This window comes from Micropterus salmoides, unplaced genomic scaffold (assembly GCF_014851395.1).
Source record: "Micropterus salmoides isolate LMB-PRFRI ecotype aquatic unplaced genomic scaffold, ASM1485139v1 Ms_hic_scaffold_14, whole genome shotgun sequence".
NCBI lineage: Eukaryota > Metazoa > Chordata > Actinopteri > Centrarchiformes > Centrarchidae > Micropterus > Micropterus salmoides.
The window spans coordinates 13,747,849-13,763,998 of NW_024040485.1; the positions used below are offsets into that span (position 1 = coordinate 13,747,849).

Consider the following 16,150-nt stretch of genomic DNA (forward strand, 5'->3'; position numbering starts at 1 on the left):
TAATGACCTGGAGGCGGGGGGGACAACTCAGTGATGAGAGTTTAAAAATAGATGGAGCTTTATAGAAGAGAAAGACCTGATCTCAAGATAGATTAGGTTTGGATGTGAATAGAGCCCACTGGTGCTCCGGCTCAGCCGCTGGACCCCTGATAGTCTTTGAGCCCTGCAACAATGTCACCAGCAGAGGCCAGGTCTCACTGCTATCTAACCCCATTATCTCACAGAAAGATGGATACACACCCCCTCCAGAGAGGAAGCACCACAAAAAGTGATACCTTTCCGTTCTCATTCATGTGGATTCATTAGTCTGCCCACCCCCACATCAAACTATACTCAAAGCCGTTTTTTCACAGTTAGTCCTGCAACTAAAATTCATTACTTTGGTGTACTTGTATTCCTAGATATTCATGAAAAATGCTATGGCATTTAAACCCTGCCTCATGATGGGAAATGAACTAGGACTTGCTGAAGACTCCGTTGTGTATGAACTCCTGGGAGCCAGCCAGGTTCAGGTTTGGTTTAGTGACCAGGAGGCTGTCGGTGTCTCATTCCACACCTCGACCTTTGACACTTTTCACACCATCGAATGGGAGAAAACAAGTACAAAACATGAAACAGATCACAGGATGGACAGAAACTCCAGCCCTGCAGCCACGCTGTCTTTTGGCTTAAGGAAATGGGCCCTTCCCTTTAGCCAGACCCACCTAGCAGCTTTGTCACCCAAGTGAGATGAACATTGTTAGCAGATAGTTGCCAGAGGAGACTGTGGCGGCTCCAGTGAAAGAGATGGCATCCTGACTGTGAGAACTTTGACGCGACCAGACTGCCAGAGGTACCACCAAATAACCATATAAAAGGGAGACAATGGGCCCTAATTGCAATCAGTGTCCTCTTTTTATTTTATGTCCTGAGTTTCACCCTGATATTCACAAAAGACCAGTGCATGCATTTCAATAAAGCTATGTTAGTGTGGGGCAGACAGGAGTGACAGATATACAGTGGAGTGGTGCAAAGGCCCACACTCCAATGACAAGATGCAAATACTCCCGCGGGAGTCACACTTTGGTTACAGCCAGCATCTGGTTCGCTCTTCCTGAGGCCTTTTGATGTTGATGATGTCGAAAATAAAAATCACAGATGACAAACATGCAAGCTGGGATGATTATTAATACCTAATATGTACCACCTACATAATAATAATAATAGCTTGTTGAGTTTGAATGTCAAAAGTTTGTTGCTCAACACTTCAACATGAGATGTGTTTGAGCAAAGAATTGTGGCTTTAAAGAATGCGATTCTCAAAGCTCTTCTTGTTTAGGCTATAGGTCATGCACACCAAAGGTGACGGGCCAAAACTGGGCTACAGAGGGGAAGAGGGCAGTGTGTGGGCATTTCATTATGTAACTAACTTTGAAGCCAGTCTTTTGATGTCTATATGTTCTTCTGTGTGAAATGAGATGACTCCCTTGGATTCAGTAGGGGTAAACCGGGGCGAAAGTAAGACGGGACGAAAGTAACAAAGCGATTTTCTCAGAGCCCTGACTGCATTTGCAGTCCAAGCTGTGACAGCACCTTCAGCACGCAACCCTTGATGGAGCTGCCAAATATATATAAATAACAAGTGTTACTTTCAGCCCGCTACAGTGACAAGTGTTTCTTTTGTCCCGCTGCTAAAGTGGTGACTTTCTCTGTGTTGCAGCATGTTTTGAAACATGTTTATGTTATATTATACCAACAGATTATGCCAAGAGTGAGGGTCAGAAAGACAGACAGAGGTCTGACTCAGCCAGATTTTTTCATGCACATTTTGGAATTAAGTATAAAAACAGCTGGATAAAAACATGACTATTTTTGCATTATTTTGAGAATTTATATTTATGTTATGAATATTCATTGTAATATTGTTCATATTGTTGAAGAATTTTTTTAAAAAATGGTTTGACATTGCCAATAAAAAACATTTTGAGTATAAGTATAGGATTGGGTTACTTTATAGATAATAAATAAAATGAAAATGTAATTTATAAATTTTTTGCAAAGATAAAGGACAAAATACATTTGCAGTTACATATTAACAAGGTTATAGTCACGTGTATTTAATAAGAACAAGGGAAACACAAAACATCTAGTTGTGTTACTTTCGACCCAACTGATGGGGTCATTTAAAGTGAAATTATACAGAAGTCATTCTACATTTGTACAAAATACCACCTGATATTGATAGACCACACCTGTGAGTTAGTGACTACAGCAAAAATATGTCACTGTCTACAACATAATCTTTTAAAATCAGGTTTTTCTGAAAAATGGTACTTTGGCCCCTGCTCTCCCCTACATGTGTTTAACACATTCAACACATTGGAACCATCCAGATCGAAAGATTATTAAAAGTAAAATAATTTTTGTTGTATGAATATTGCATGGTATACTGCCACAGTCTAATATGAGAAACTGCATGTGGTTACTGTATTTGACTCCCAAAATAAAATATTACAAACTAATCCGCCTCAGAATGACATTATTTTGCCTTATCATTCCTGTTTTTGTATGGCCTGTAAGTGATAATATTTCTCACTTCCATTTTCTAAATAAATAGATCCTGACAGCACTCACACCTTCATCCAACACTTCAGCCACTAAATTCTAACTTAAGATTCACCAATGTGTTGTTTATCACACAATACTAATCACCTTTTTACCACTTTTGGATAAACATTAGACACAGTAGACAGACAAAATTATCTTCTACAGAGAACTCTATGCACTGATACAAACACAAGCCTTTCTCTAATGGCTGTGTTAAAACACCTTAACATCTGTAGCAATCATGGCATTATGTTTTCTCTTTTATAGCCAGGGAGGGGAACGTGCGAAGTATGTCACCTGCCTTGAATGAGGATGATGGGTTATCTGCAAGATTTCTAAAGAGGACAACCAGCATCAGAAGAGATGTGACACCTGTAAAGCAGCCTTATCCCCTTTTGAAGTGCCCGTTTGTATTGTTGAAGCCAGCAAAGGAATTTTGCCACCTCTGTACTTACAAGAGAACATTATTCAAACAGGGGAGATAACAAGGAGGGGAGGTGATATGGGAGACATACTAATGCATTACACAGTCTAAAGGTGTGTGTGTGTGCACATGTATGTATATGCATTTGATAATTACACTGTCTGCTCTGTCTGCTTCAGTTTAAGGAAGAGATGGGAGTTTTTCAGGGAGGCCTCTGTTATGTTATGCTCTTGCAAGATGTGGTCTGGTAGTGGGTGTAGTGGTGGTGGGGTGCCAGGCCTCGAGGTTGACAGGGTGTCATCCTCTAGGTGAATGTGGGCTGGGGTTGCAGTGGGAGGCAGACATGATCACTCTTTAGCCACCTCTCTGTAGTTCAAAGCAGTTCAGCTGGTAGGATGAGTATGTATGCATTTCCAGATGCAGTTTCAGTCAATTTCACTAATATGAATTAGCTCTTTCTCAAATCTACTGTATTTGTTGGTTTAGATAGGGATAAAGACATCATTTTTATAGTATTCCCATAATAGCTATGAAAAGACTGAGATTTGTTATTCACGTGTGGATCAGTGAGTGTAATGTTGTTTGTTTTTATGGGGTGTTATTTAGTTATACAATGATGATGTGTCTTACAGACAGGTCCTCCCTGAGTCTTTTTAGGGTCCCAGGTGAGATTTTGCTGTGTGGGCCCCTCCACGTCTTAACCAGTGCATGCCAAAACTGCATGACACCTGCTCAAATGAAAAGTTTTTGGAATTGAGCCAATGCAGATTTCAGCAGCATGAAGCTCTAGGGTGAAGTAATCAATGAAATTTTATTTTATAATTGTTTTCTTTGCAAAAACAGGGGAAACACTAGATGGTTTGTGTTGTAGTATGAATGAGGAAAACTATAATTTCAGAAACAATGGCCAAAGTATTTCTGTTAAGCTGAAATGTAAAGAGGACTTCAATTTCCTCTCAGAGTGTTTATTTCATGTGTCAGCATAGCCACAATATACTTTAGATAGGTATTGTCGTAAAGTATAAAGTAGTGATATAACTGATGCAGCCAGGTAGGACACAGTCAGCCTCCATTAGCAGCATTTATGAATGTCAGTGGAAGGATTTATATGTAGGCATCATGATATAATAATTTTACTTTTCATAAGAAACAGAATTGCTGTTGACATATTTCTATTAACAGATTAGTTTCTGTATCAGTTTATTTGAGAAAAGACGATCACGGCTAGAAGAGGTGGGAAAAAATAAAGAAATGAAACAGCTCTCTTGTTACAACTAACACTGCAAGTAACACATCTTGTGTCTAAATTGAAAAAACAAAAACAAAACAATAAATACCCATAAACAACCTCCATTCTCCTTTTCTATTATCATTTCCTATTTGGTTTCCATGCATCTTTCCAAACAGTAGCTCAACTAGCAAACAACTTGTGTAAATTTGGGAGCCTGGAGAGGGAATTTGGTTTAATACAAACCGAATTGGTAAATGCTTTAATAAAATATTATATTATTCTATGCATTCACAGACTTGTTTTTATTCTCAAATGTTCCATTGTCTGTGATCAAAAACATCAGCTTGGTGAGGATGGAAGGCCAAAACTAAGGAAAAAAAAAAAAAGATGCATGTCCAAATTCATCCACAACATTGTGGACACGTCCCGAGTGAGTGAGATTGGGTATATCAATTACAAGGTGGCTAGCAGGGGAGAGGAGTGGGGTTATCATTAGCAGGGACTGGCGCTGGCCTCTGGTAGTTCCAGTAATTACCTCACAAAGGGTGGTGCTTGCCTTCCCACTGCTTTTCCCACACTGCACTCCAGGCTTAGAATTCCAATCGGCCCCAGACCTGCAATCTCCTCGGTTTTAGACAGCAAATTACTGACAAGTCCCATTCTTCAGAGCACTGTAATTGCTTTTTAGTGCTGTTTTTATTGAGGCAACCCCAACCCCCTTGCCCTTCCCTCAATAAAGCTAAGTCAGGGAAGGGGCGAAGGGTTAATATAGATAACATTAGTTCCTAATTGGAAGGTCTCAAACCTCAGGAAGCTTTCATACAAGTACTGTCATTTAAAATAAAAACTCAGTTCTTGAATGAATATAACTGTTTAGATCTGTTTTGCAGTGATCAAGAAAGACATGTTTTCTTTCGATATTTCTAGTTAATTAGTTCCGCATTGATCATGAAGAAACGTGCAAACTCTGCAATAATGTGTCTGCTTCAGAGAAGCGATATCATTATGGCTCTTCACAACCCACACAAAAAAAGGGAATGAGCATCTTGGCTACTCTACGACTTAAATCACTTTGTGTTGTCTTTCCCACCCCTGTGCATTACTCTCTCAATCTATTACTTTGTGGAAATCATTAGTCTCCATGTCAATACAAGCTCAGAGCAGAGAAAACATCTCATTATCGGACTTAAAGAGATCCGTAGCATTCTTGGGTCTGTCAAGCTGTTCTTCCTTTCTTCAATATAGTTACTTTCCTTTCACTGAGAGGACAAATTCTCAACGTTCCAATGCCGGACAACCACACAGCCATTTGAAATGAGAAAAAGAGAAAGAATGGAAAATGGCTGAGGGATTAGAGGATCTAAACAGGATAAAGGGATGGGAGATTCTTGGTGTGATCTAGTTTAGTTTGAAAGATGGAGGGTATTAACAAGGATTTGCGACTTTAGAATTCATTGTGCCATTATATCCATCCTATGCAGTTTCAGCTAAATTGTTTGCTGTTTTGTGGCCCTTACAAACCCATAGCTCTTTACATTTTTCCATGCAAGTGTAAAAACAAAACACAAAACAAAGTATTTCAACATAATGTGCTAATTATCCCTTTATTCAGACATTCAGATATTCAGGTATGGATCCCCCCAAAATGTACAATAGCTCTACAGACATGTGTTCTGCATTAAAAAGAAAGCAAACACAAAGACATCATCAGTAAAATGTCATAACATTCCTAATGTTTTTTGACTATGCATCAAACGTGACGACATCCGGACGTCATTGGTGGAGCAGCCCTAGGGCTACAACCTGCAATTGACTTGGGCAGTCACCTAATTCGCCTGTGCCCTTATGTGTCCATCTCCCTGTCAGTCTGAGCAGGTTGACACCTCTGACCCTGTCAAGGGTGTCAAATAGCTTGTCAGAGGCCTTCAATAAAGTACAATGACAAGCCCTCTAATGCATTACCACACGAGTTCCAGCCAGAAATGAGAGGCTGTAGCCTTTCAAGCCTCAAGGCAGACAGGTGCGCTGTTGAGCAGCGCACACACCAAACACCCCCCTCTAAACGCACACATACACACACACACAAAGAAGCCCTCCCCATCAAAAGAAAGACCGACAAAAGTGTAGGTTGATAACACTGCATACATTAAATATCTACATTAATTATCAATTGTTTAAAATGCCTCAAAATTTATAATTCATCGCTTAAGGATTATCTTTAGGGGCTTACATAACCAAGAGATATCAGTTGTCGGTAGCAACAAAAAACACCTTACCTGGACCACCTTGGGAGCATGTTAGGCATGTCACCATGAAGCCTCTCTGAAGGGGTCCACAGGGCCACTTACTATCAACTTGTCAATGTCAGTGGTGCCTGAATGTTGGAGAAATAAGATGAGACCATGTTACAAATCATTTGGCATCAGCATGACAAGTGAAAAATCCCAAATGCCAAATCTGGACACCTACATGGTTTTGATGCCACAGGTTTTGGTTGGTGCTGGTTGTCAAGGCCCTGCTTCGACATGCTGCGCATTCCAACCAATTATCTACCCCAAGGTGCAACAGGTTCACACTTTAATCTTTGATGCCTCCTCAAATAGGATATAGTTGGATTTAAAACAGGGAACAGGGGTGGGACAACCCTTAAAAACCTGTATACATAGCAAACATGAATCAACTTCAAACCAACCCACTGATGGAAACAAAAACGTCTTTCAAAGAAATACCTTTATCCTCACTATTGTTTCATCTTGCAATAGCTCGTCATAGTCCATGTAGATGCGCAAAGAAAGTTTCAAAGAGAGAGCAGCACACATACCCTCAAATATTACCAGTCAAAATGTCCTTGGAGTTCATAGAAGGTGGTGAAGTGTCCTGTTAAATGTAGGTCATTTAAAGGGTGCAGAGAATTTGAAGAGATGGACCATGGTAACCTCACGTCCGACCAAGTCATCCTTTACCAGGAAATCCAGTTTCCTGGCATGGACGTTGTGTTCTATGTGTACCCTTACACCTTGCCAGTATACCCACATCCTGCAAGCCAGCGATTCCCATTCTTAATACACCCCCTCCCATGCCAGAGGCCCCCATGTCCTTTCTGAGGAAGTGCGTCCTTGAAGAGCTTGTCTCAACCATCTGTCACGCATGTCCCAGGAGATCTCCCATTGACACCACTGGCTCCCACATAGACCAGTAGTCACTGGGGGAGTTAAAAGGTCTCATTGGAAATGAAAACCAATATTTAAATGACATCATATGAACAGTAGCACAATTGCTCACTTCAGAGCAAGCTAAAGATCTTTTGTTGCATCAAGGATGAAGAAATGTTGCACAAGTACTTTTGGCGGGAAATCTGATTCATACAAAAAAGAAACATCCAGAGGTACGTAGCATATTTCATTTTGTTGATGTCCAAACATATGGTTTGTTGGCTTGGTTCATATTCTTCCATGAACTGTGCTGTCAGAATACATGAGAACAATTTTCACAAGGTAATGACGCAATATGGAATCAAACATTTCTGCATGTACCCGGGCGGAGTGCAAAATGTTATGTAAATCCCCTTAACGACCTTTTCAGGCTGTCGACAATCACTATACAAAGGTGATTGGCAGCCGACACTGCTGCACATTTATCCTTTTGCCCCAGCTTGTCTCCCTCTGTAGCGCCCCCTACTGTGAGAGGCGTGGGGTAGGGTGCCCAGTGGCACTTGTTGCCAATGGATGAAGCCAGCATGGATCCTCTCATGGCAACGATGCTGGTCGTTGTAATAATGTTCGGTTTGTTTCCTGCCTCACACCTCCTTTGGGATTTTGCCCGACCTATAATCCAGTACATGAGACGCAGAGGGAGGCATCCCATGCCTGTCCGTCTGAGTTGCAGCCCTGCTTAGCCCAAACCAGCTCCTTTGTACGATTCACACAGCAGTCTACTGGTTGCCCGTGGGCTATTTCATAGTGTGCGTCTATTATCAGGATTAATAATATGATTCAAGATGATGATGCTGGTGATGTACAGAATGTGAAGGCTCATAAAACTGCAAGATAATGCTTCTCTCTTATGCATACACACTTATGTGTACAACCCACATTCTCTCCCTCTATATCTGTCATGTACACACACACACACACACACACATACACAGACACACCAGATCAGCATTCCCAAGCCCCTTACTTTTTTATCCTTGCTAGGCCTCATCTCAGAGGGGAGTAAGGCCCCTACTGAGATCCTTACCCACTTCCTACTGCAAAGCCTGTTTGGCTCCTTGGCAGCCCTCCTCCATTCACAATCAGCAGACGAGCCTCACTCTCTGCCTCATCATCCATACATTACTTTGACTCAGCGACTTGGAAAACGCTTCTCAGGTGATGATATAGCCCATACACGTAGCCCAGAAATTTACCAAAAGCATATTTCTCTTGTAGAACTTTCTTCTTTGAAAATCTCCAGAGTCCTACTGTAGCCGTCCCTTCTGGGGCCGTGGCTCCCAGGTGGGGATAGGTGTTAGGGGGACACATTTGACACAAACAAAGAAGAGATTTAGAAAGAGAGTGCACACGTGTGTCTGTGTGCGCGCATGTTTGTGCATGTGCGATAGAAAGTTGTTAAGCGTGTACCCAAGTGGGACCATCACAATTTGTGTGTGTGTGTGTGTGTGCCTGTTTTTGTGTGTGTGCTATATAAACCCCCTACTGTCCTATTTCTAGTCCTCTGTCCACACATCACAACTGTCAGTATCTAGTAAGATATGAAGCCGAAAAGGAGGAAGGAGGAGAGCCTTTCAAATGGATATTACCGCTGTGTTTGCCTGTGGAGCAAGGAAAGGTGGATTTAGCACTACCTCTAGGATCTTTACTGTACCGCCAGCTCACTACATGGTACGTTGTAAATGCATTTTAAATGTCTGCTTTTCAAGTTTCAGTTAAATGTGGTATGTTGAAGATATTTTTGGATTTTGAGATTATCCTGGTGTTCACTGAGAATAGTTTCTGCCTCATATATATCATTTAGAATTCAAAATGCTCAAATCTTAGAAAACAACAATGATAATTTGTCTACAGAGGTTTTCAGCCTGCGGGTATAATATCCGAGCAAAGGGATTATCTCAGAGTCCAAGATATGTGAATTGGCTACAGCAGAAGAGAAAGCAGTTATGAATTGTGATTTTGACGGGTTTCTTTACCCTGATCTATGTTGTCACACCTCAACACCTGCACCTGTTCTGACTGCGCAAAGAGGAGAAAGGGGGGTTTGACTTTTTTCCCCAGCTGTTTGGAAGATCACCAAATCAAACAACAGCTTATAGTTACAGTTTACTATTGTCTTGTTAAACTGTCCTTTATTTTTTTTTAAATCAACCCATTTTGTGGTCTGCGTTAATAATTTGCATTGAGGGATTGCAGTTTAAGCTATTTATGTATTTTTTCTGCTGCAATTGAAGTAGCATGTTGGTTCATATTGGTCCAGCTGATACAGTTAGGACCTAAAAGGAAAGTCACTCACATAAAAGAAAAGATGCTCAACAGTTCCAATGTTGTGCAGATATGTCACTGTGCTCCACATGCAACCTTTTCTATAACTGAGAATGTGTGTTGTCTTCAGATTTACTGTCATGTGATGTTTATTATTTTGAATTGATTTTGAAAAGATTCGATAAACCCATGAATTGCAGATGTAATTTGTTTAAGTCAACAATGATACTTGCAAAAATACTTGCCCACATCAGAGCTTAGTGTTTTTACCTGAAGACACCTGACCGGCAATGAAACATTTGTTTTTATTTTTTTAGAGATTGGCACATAGCTGTGTGTTTTCTAAAACTGAAACATTTGTATTAGTATTGGTTTTTGGCAATGTGCTCTTGTTTGTTTGCACAAAGTTTTTGGATTTTGTTACAGTAAATCCCGATTTGAAACCTTTCTGTTTAAGTTGTATCACTGATTAAAAATGTTTCAGATTGAAGTGTGAAAATCTACAAAAATCTAAACAATTGCTTCTCAGTAAACATCTTCCACACACACATAAAAAAGAGAGCAGTTGCGGTGAAAATATGATCAAATAGATCTCTCTGGCATTTGGCAGGGCAAAACCACAAATTATGGTTGCAGAGAGAGACAGCATTATGAGTCTTCACTGTGTGGTCCATCACTAACTATAGACCCCTCTAACCTCCTGCTGTTCTCTCCTGCCCTTCTCCCCTCTTGCTGCCCCCTCTGCTGGGGGTAGCAGGCATAGTTGACCCTGGTTAAAATTCAACTGGCCCAACAATAAGGTGGTTAGACGTTTCCTTAATGGCCTGGTCATGGATTAAAAGGAAGTGGAAGTTGCAGAATTGGAAAACAAAAACAAACATCTCTATAGGTTTAAATTAATTTAAACTGTACACTGTAACTGACTACAGGCCATCAGCAGGATGCTCCTTTGGCAGTAAAAGAAAAACATAAAATATCCTTACTTCCTGTATTACGATGATTTGTGGGTGAGAAGATAACAAGATAGACAGAAGCATTATAATCATTTATATTTTTATTTGGTATAGCTTTTATAAGGGGTTAGTGCCAACAAGTCAATTTTGCAGTAGTGGTGGTCTTTAGACTGCCCTTTAGCTGTCTTCAGACTACCACTGGCAGCCCTACTGCTACCACTGGCAGCCATGCTGCATCTGGAGTGTATAGCGCAGAAGAAAAATCAAGAATTGTTTTTTTTTTTTTGCCAAACAAAGAGAAGTTAGAATTGTTGACAAATACCTTAATAAACGACCCTCTGTGTAAAAATACATTGAGCTGTCTTTACAGTTAACAGAAGTGTTTATTATGGAAGCCCATTTCTGCCACTGTGATGGGAAAAAAACAAGCTCCTGTAGGTCATAATAATTAAAATAATAAGTGTATCTCAAAATAATGACTTAGCATCTCAAAATAATGACTTAGTATCTCAGAATTATGAGTGAGTCTCTCAAAATAATGAGTTAGCATCTCAAAATAATAAGTTAGTATCTCAAAATATTAACTTAGTATCTCAAAATAATGTGTTAGTATCCCAAAATACTGAGGTATTATCTAATAGTATCTTCAGTTATTATTTTGAGATACTGAGTTGTTATATAGAGATACGTCATTATTTTGAGATACTAACTTATTATTTTGAGATACTAAGTCATTATTTTGAGATACTTAGTCGTTATTTTGAGATGGAGCCTACTAAGTCAATATTTTGAGATACAAAGTCGTACTTTTGAGATGTTATAGTAATTAAATAATGATTTCATCATTATTTATAAATGCTAAATATGGTTAAAGTAAGTTAATTAATCGATATTTCAGCTGAGCGTGTAATTCTCCCCTCAGCCACAGGGGGCGCTATCTCCCAGCATGACGAACACGGAAGTGTGGCTGGAAACGGAACCTCTGACGTGTCAAACTTTCGCCATTTTCCTGAGGAAGGAAACGCCTTGAAGAAGGAAGGATCCACATCAACCGTGAACGTAAGTGTGTAAGATAGACTTTAACGAAGTCAGTGTATTGTTGTTGATAACTTTGAAAGTAGTCGCATCTAAAGTCATGCGTTTGCAAGCAAAATCAATTTTTGACCTCAGCTGCGATTGTCAGGACGCCGATGGAAAGAAAACAGTCACTTGCTGCTAAGAGCTAACTTTACGATTAACTGGCTAACTAACCTGAATTGACTAAACTTTCCCCTGGTATTTCCTTATTTTCCATTACGTGTCCACATAACTGCCGTATTAAGTTGGCATGAAACAATGCAACAACATTGTTGAAATACTTAAATTGTTTATTTAATTAATTTTCAATGTTTCAAACATCTGAAACACCGTAGCAAGCTAACGGTGTTTGTTTACGTAGGATTGCAGCTGGTTATTTGTGACTCTTAACACTATGTACGTTACACCCTGATTAGGTCATCATCAAATAAATATCAAATGTATTTTCGCGATTCTTCTTAAACCCGTTACTTTGTATTAAAAAGAGCAATGAGATGCTATAACTTATACTATAAGGTAGGTATTATACCTACCTTATATTCCAACTGCAGCCTTTGTTTGCATTAACGTTAGAAAAAGAGAATTTGAGAAACGGGTTAAAAAGTTCAGGTTTTTTCATCCGGATGGTTAGAAGAGAATTTCAGGATAGTTAGCTCTGTTACTGGAATGTAATATTAATACAGTAGAGGCACAGACAGGGGTTAGTCCGTGGCAACACCGATATTTAAATCACACTCTTGACGTATGTTCTAGCAATGGCTTTGGAAATATTGGATTTGAATTCTGGTTTCGCCCGCAGGCAAACATTTTATCTCAGTTGCGGAACGCAGGCATCTGTGACATAATACCTTTAATACCTAATACCTTCGTAGACCCATCCAGCTGCTAGATAAAAAGAAAGATTCAAATGTTCCCCTGATGTTATGTGATCAAATCGAAGAGTAATGCTGAGGAGATGGGACTAACTAAAGGTGTGTGGCATTGGATGGTAGACCTTTCACTGTGGATCCATAAATTAACTTTTGCCAACACGATTCACTCAGCTGGCATGTAAATGGGTTGTTGTGGTATTATTTAGGCTTCCAGAAACTCCCAATTGCAAAGAGTAATGGTTAGGGCTGGGCGATAAGGCCAACAAAGTTTTTGCTCAAATGAAAATTGAAGAAACCAGATGGTTAATTATGTGATTAAACCTTTTCTTTATGGTCAGAACGTGACAAACACTTGATGCCAGACAGTGGATCAATTCACATATCTGAGGTAGAACATTCAAAACAATCAAAATATGATTAGTAAATCTTGTTTCAGTCCCTTTCCCTCAACAAAATAAATATCTTAATAGAAAAATTCAAATGAATTCAGTCAAACATTTATTGACAATAACATTTGCTATATTGTTACTGAGGAAAATTATATTGTGATAATTATCATTATTGTTTTATTGTCAAGACGCGATAACATCTTCAGGTAGCTTGTTTTGTGTGATCACTTGTCCAAAACCCAAAGAGATTGAGTTTAATATCACATAAATCAAAAATAAGCAGTGAATCCTCACATTTGAGAAGCAGGAACTAGGTCATGTTTGGCATTTTCAGTTATTAAAACTGTTGTAGATAAATTTTCTGTCCATCAACTAATTGATGAACTGACTAGTTGTTTCAGCTTTACTCCAAATCTTGTTAATTATTAGCCGTGCATTTTATTCCATACCGCGCTGATTTTAACAACTGATCTGTTGTTTCTCCTCAGTTATTTTTTAGCCAAAGTAGGTTCCCATCACCAGCCGCCATGGGTAATATGTTCGCAGGGCTCTTTAAAATGTTCGGGAAGAAGGAGATGAGGATCCTGATGGTGGGTCTGGATGCTGCTGGAAAGACGACCATTTTGTACAAACTCAAACTTGGAGAGATTGTGACTACCATTCCCACAATAGGTAAGTCAAACAATGTAAAATCACAACGCCTTGCCTCTGACTCTGACATGGCTGTTATTTGTTTTACATCACACAGAATAGGACTTGTCTAGAAAGCCTGCTTACAATTGTTTGATGGCTGTATTACTCTTAAATGTGAACTTTTAACCATTTTTTATCTTTGTTTTCCCCTTTAGGTTTTAATGTAGAGACAGTAGAGTACAAGAGCATCAGTTTCACAGTATGGGATGTCGGTGGGCAAGACAAAATTCGACCGCTGTGGCGTCATTACTTCCAGAACACACAAGGTACGTTCAGTTATGTCTGACATTTCTTGGCTTTAAATTAATTACTTTATTAGTGGGCTTTTTTCTGTACTCCCAAAATTTCCAGTTCTTTGTATTTAAAAGATGCAGTACACATCGCACTCATTTGTTCTCCATTTGCTCATGTTCCAGGTCTCATCTTTGTTGTGGACAGCAACGACAGAGAAAGAATCACCGAGGCTCGTGAAGAGCTCTTAAGAATGCTGGCAGAGGAGGAGCTGCGTGATGCCGTATTATTAGTATTTGCAAACAAACAAGTAAGTAATGCTTATAAAAATTGGTCTAAGCAGGTGTGTATCACAAACACTTTCCTGTTGTACTCAAAGGGTTGGCTTGTAACGATTTGTCACTGTTTATTGTTTGTAGGACCTTCCAAATGCTATGAATGCAGCAGAACTCACAGACAAGATGGATCTTCACTCCCTTCGCAACAGACACTGGTACATCCAGGCAACCTGTGCCACTACCGGGGATGGCCTTTACGAGGGACTGGATTGGTTGTCTAGTCAGCTCAAGAACCATTAATAAATAATCACTTGCTATCCTCAACTACTCTACTCCACCCAACCTCTGACCGTGCTCTCTACTAGGTGTTGCAAAACTGAGTTACCTTTAAAAAAATAAATAAATAAAGTACTGGAAGCAGCCCTCACATCAGCTGGTATTATCACAAACATACAGGGCAGTGGTGGGGGAGATCTTGTAAAGCTGTCTGTTTTTGTATTTTATTTTATGTAACTGTAAATATATTTGGTAATGGGGCAGCTTATTGCGCTCTCACAAATCCTACCGTGGTTATTTCTCTTTCTGGCTGTTGGGCAGCCATGTGTGAGTTGAACAAGAAAAGGGAGGTGAGGAATAACATTTTACCAGCACTTGATGGCCCCAGGACCTCAATGCAGTCTGATGACTTGTTATTATCTAGTCACATCTACTGTAGGGAGTCATCCATGAGGGCCTGTTAATTTACAAACAAACTGAATTAAACACTGATGCACTACTTGCAGCTACTATGGTAACTTTAACCAGTGACTACATGCACCAGCCCCCCAAATTACCATTTAAGAAACACTGGCATTGACTATTTGTACTTCGTACTGACATTAGGCTGTCCAAGTTGAGAACCCCTGTCTGTGAACACTTACCAGCCTTTGTATACGGTGTGTTGGCTTGAATTGATATATGCTGTAATGATCTCACATCTACCTGCTTCATGGTTGTTTGACAGTCTGTCAAGTCAGCATTGAATTTTCGTATTTCTGAGTCTCAGGTTTATCATGTGCTGCCTTCGCAAAATACTTTTTAGCAAAACTAGCTGCATGATGTGGTCTGTTGGTCTTTAAATACATGCGTTTTTGTTGGGTGTTGAAATCATTAGACTGCATAGGACCTACACTGAGGAATTATTTCAACAGCCCTATACTTTAACTTTGTGTGTACGGTGATAGGTAATTGTAACTAAAGGAGTGGAACACTACAATGGCCCTACTGTCTTCGCTAAAGGCTCTAGCAAGGCATACATTTTTTATTCAGTGACTAAAATAGTGAAAATGGCCTTTTCATAACGATACAAAATCGTTTTCAGCTACGTTTAAAGTACTGCCAGTATTACTTCCTTTGCGGCACATTGTCCTATGGTTTAACCGGAAGCCAAACATAATGCCTTCTTATCCAAGACACATGCTGCCTCTTATTTTCAAGCTTCTTATCTAAAATGTATGGGTGTTACTTTACTGCTTTCAATATGTCTGGGGTGGTGCATTAAACTTTTGTTTTTAATTTATAACCTAAATATTTTAAAACTATGTTAAACTGTTTTATGTAAAGCTTTTGTTTTGTGAGGAAAAAGCACTGTAAAGTGACTGGATAAAAAAATGTTTCTGCAACTGATTTTCATTGTCTCACTATGCAATAAAATTGCTCAATTGTAATGTGGAATATAGCTTTCCCTGCTTACTTAGTTGTGTTTTGTCATCTTTGCTTCTAAAACATATGCACACCCAATTGTTCCACCTTTAAATATACCACAGTGCTGAAGTCAGTGGATTAATGGAAAAATGTCAATCGAATTTGATGTTTTACTACTAATTTATGAAGCACAAATGCTAAACACCCTGTTTCTAGCTTCTGAATTTTATGTCCTAACTTTCTTTTTATAATTTTA

General features: G+C 39.4%; 1 protein-coding gene across 1 annotated transcript; it reads left to right on the forward strand.

The window, feature by feature from the left end:
* Positions 1-11,593: 11,593 nt before the first annotated feature.
* arf1 (ADP-ribosylation factor 1) lies at positions 11,594-15,926 on the forward strand. Its single transcript, XM_038717818.1, has 5 exons — positions 11,594-11,730; positions 13,498-13,681; positions 13,858-13,968; positions 14,119-14,243; positions 14,353-15,926. The coding sequence occupies exons 2-5, from the start codon at positions 13,537-13,539 to the stop codon at positions 14,509-14,511; spliced, it is 540 nt and encodes a 179-aa protein (XP_038573746.1). The 5' UTR covers positions 11,594-11,730; positions 13,498-13,536; the 3' UTR covers positions 14,512-15,926.
* Positions 15,927-16,150: the final 224 nt, after the last annotated feature.

Bases quoted from the DNA above. Each gene is read 5' to 3' on its own strand.
- arf1 (XM_038717818.1), top strand. From the start codon at position 13,537: ATGGGTAATATGTTCGCAGGGCTCTTTAAAATGTTCGGGAAGAAGGAG. The intron at 13,682-13,857 runs GTAAGTCAAACA...TTTCCCCTTTAG, and splicing joins GACTACCATTCCCACAATAG to GTTTTAATGTAGAGACAGTA. The intron at 13,969-14,118 runs GTACGTTCAGTT...CTCATGTTCCAG, and splicing joins TTACTTCCAGAACACACAAG to GTCTCATCTTTGTTGTGGAC.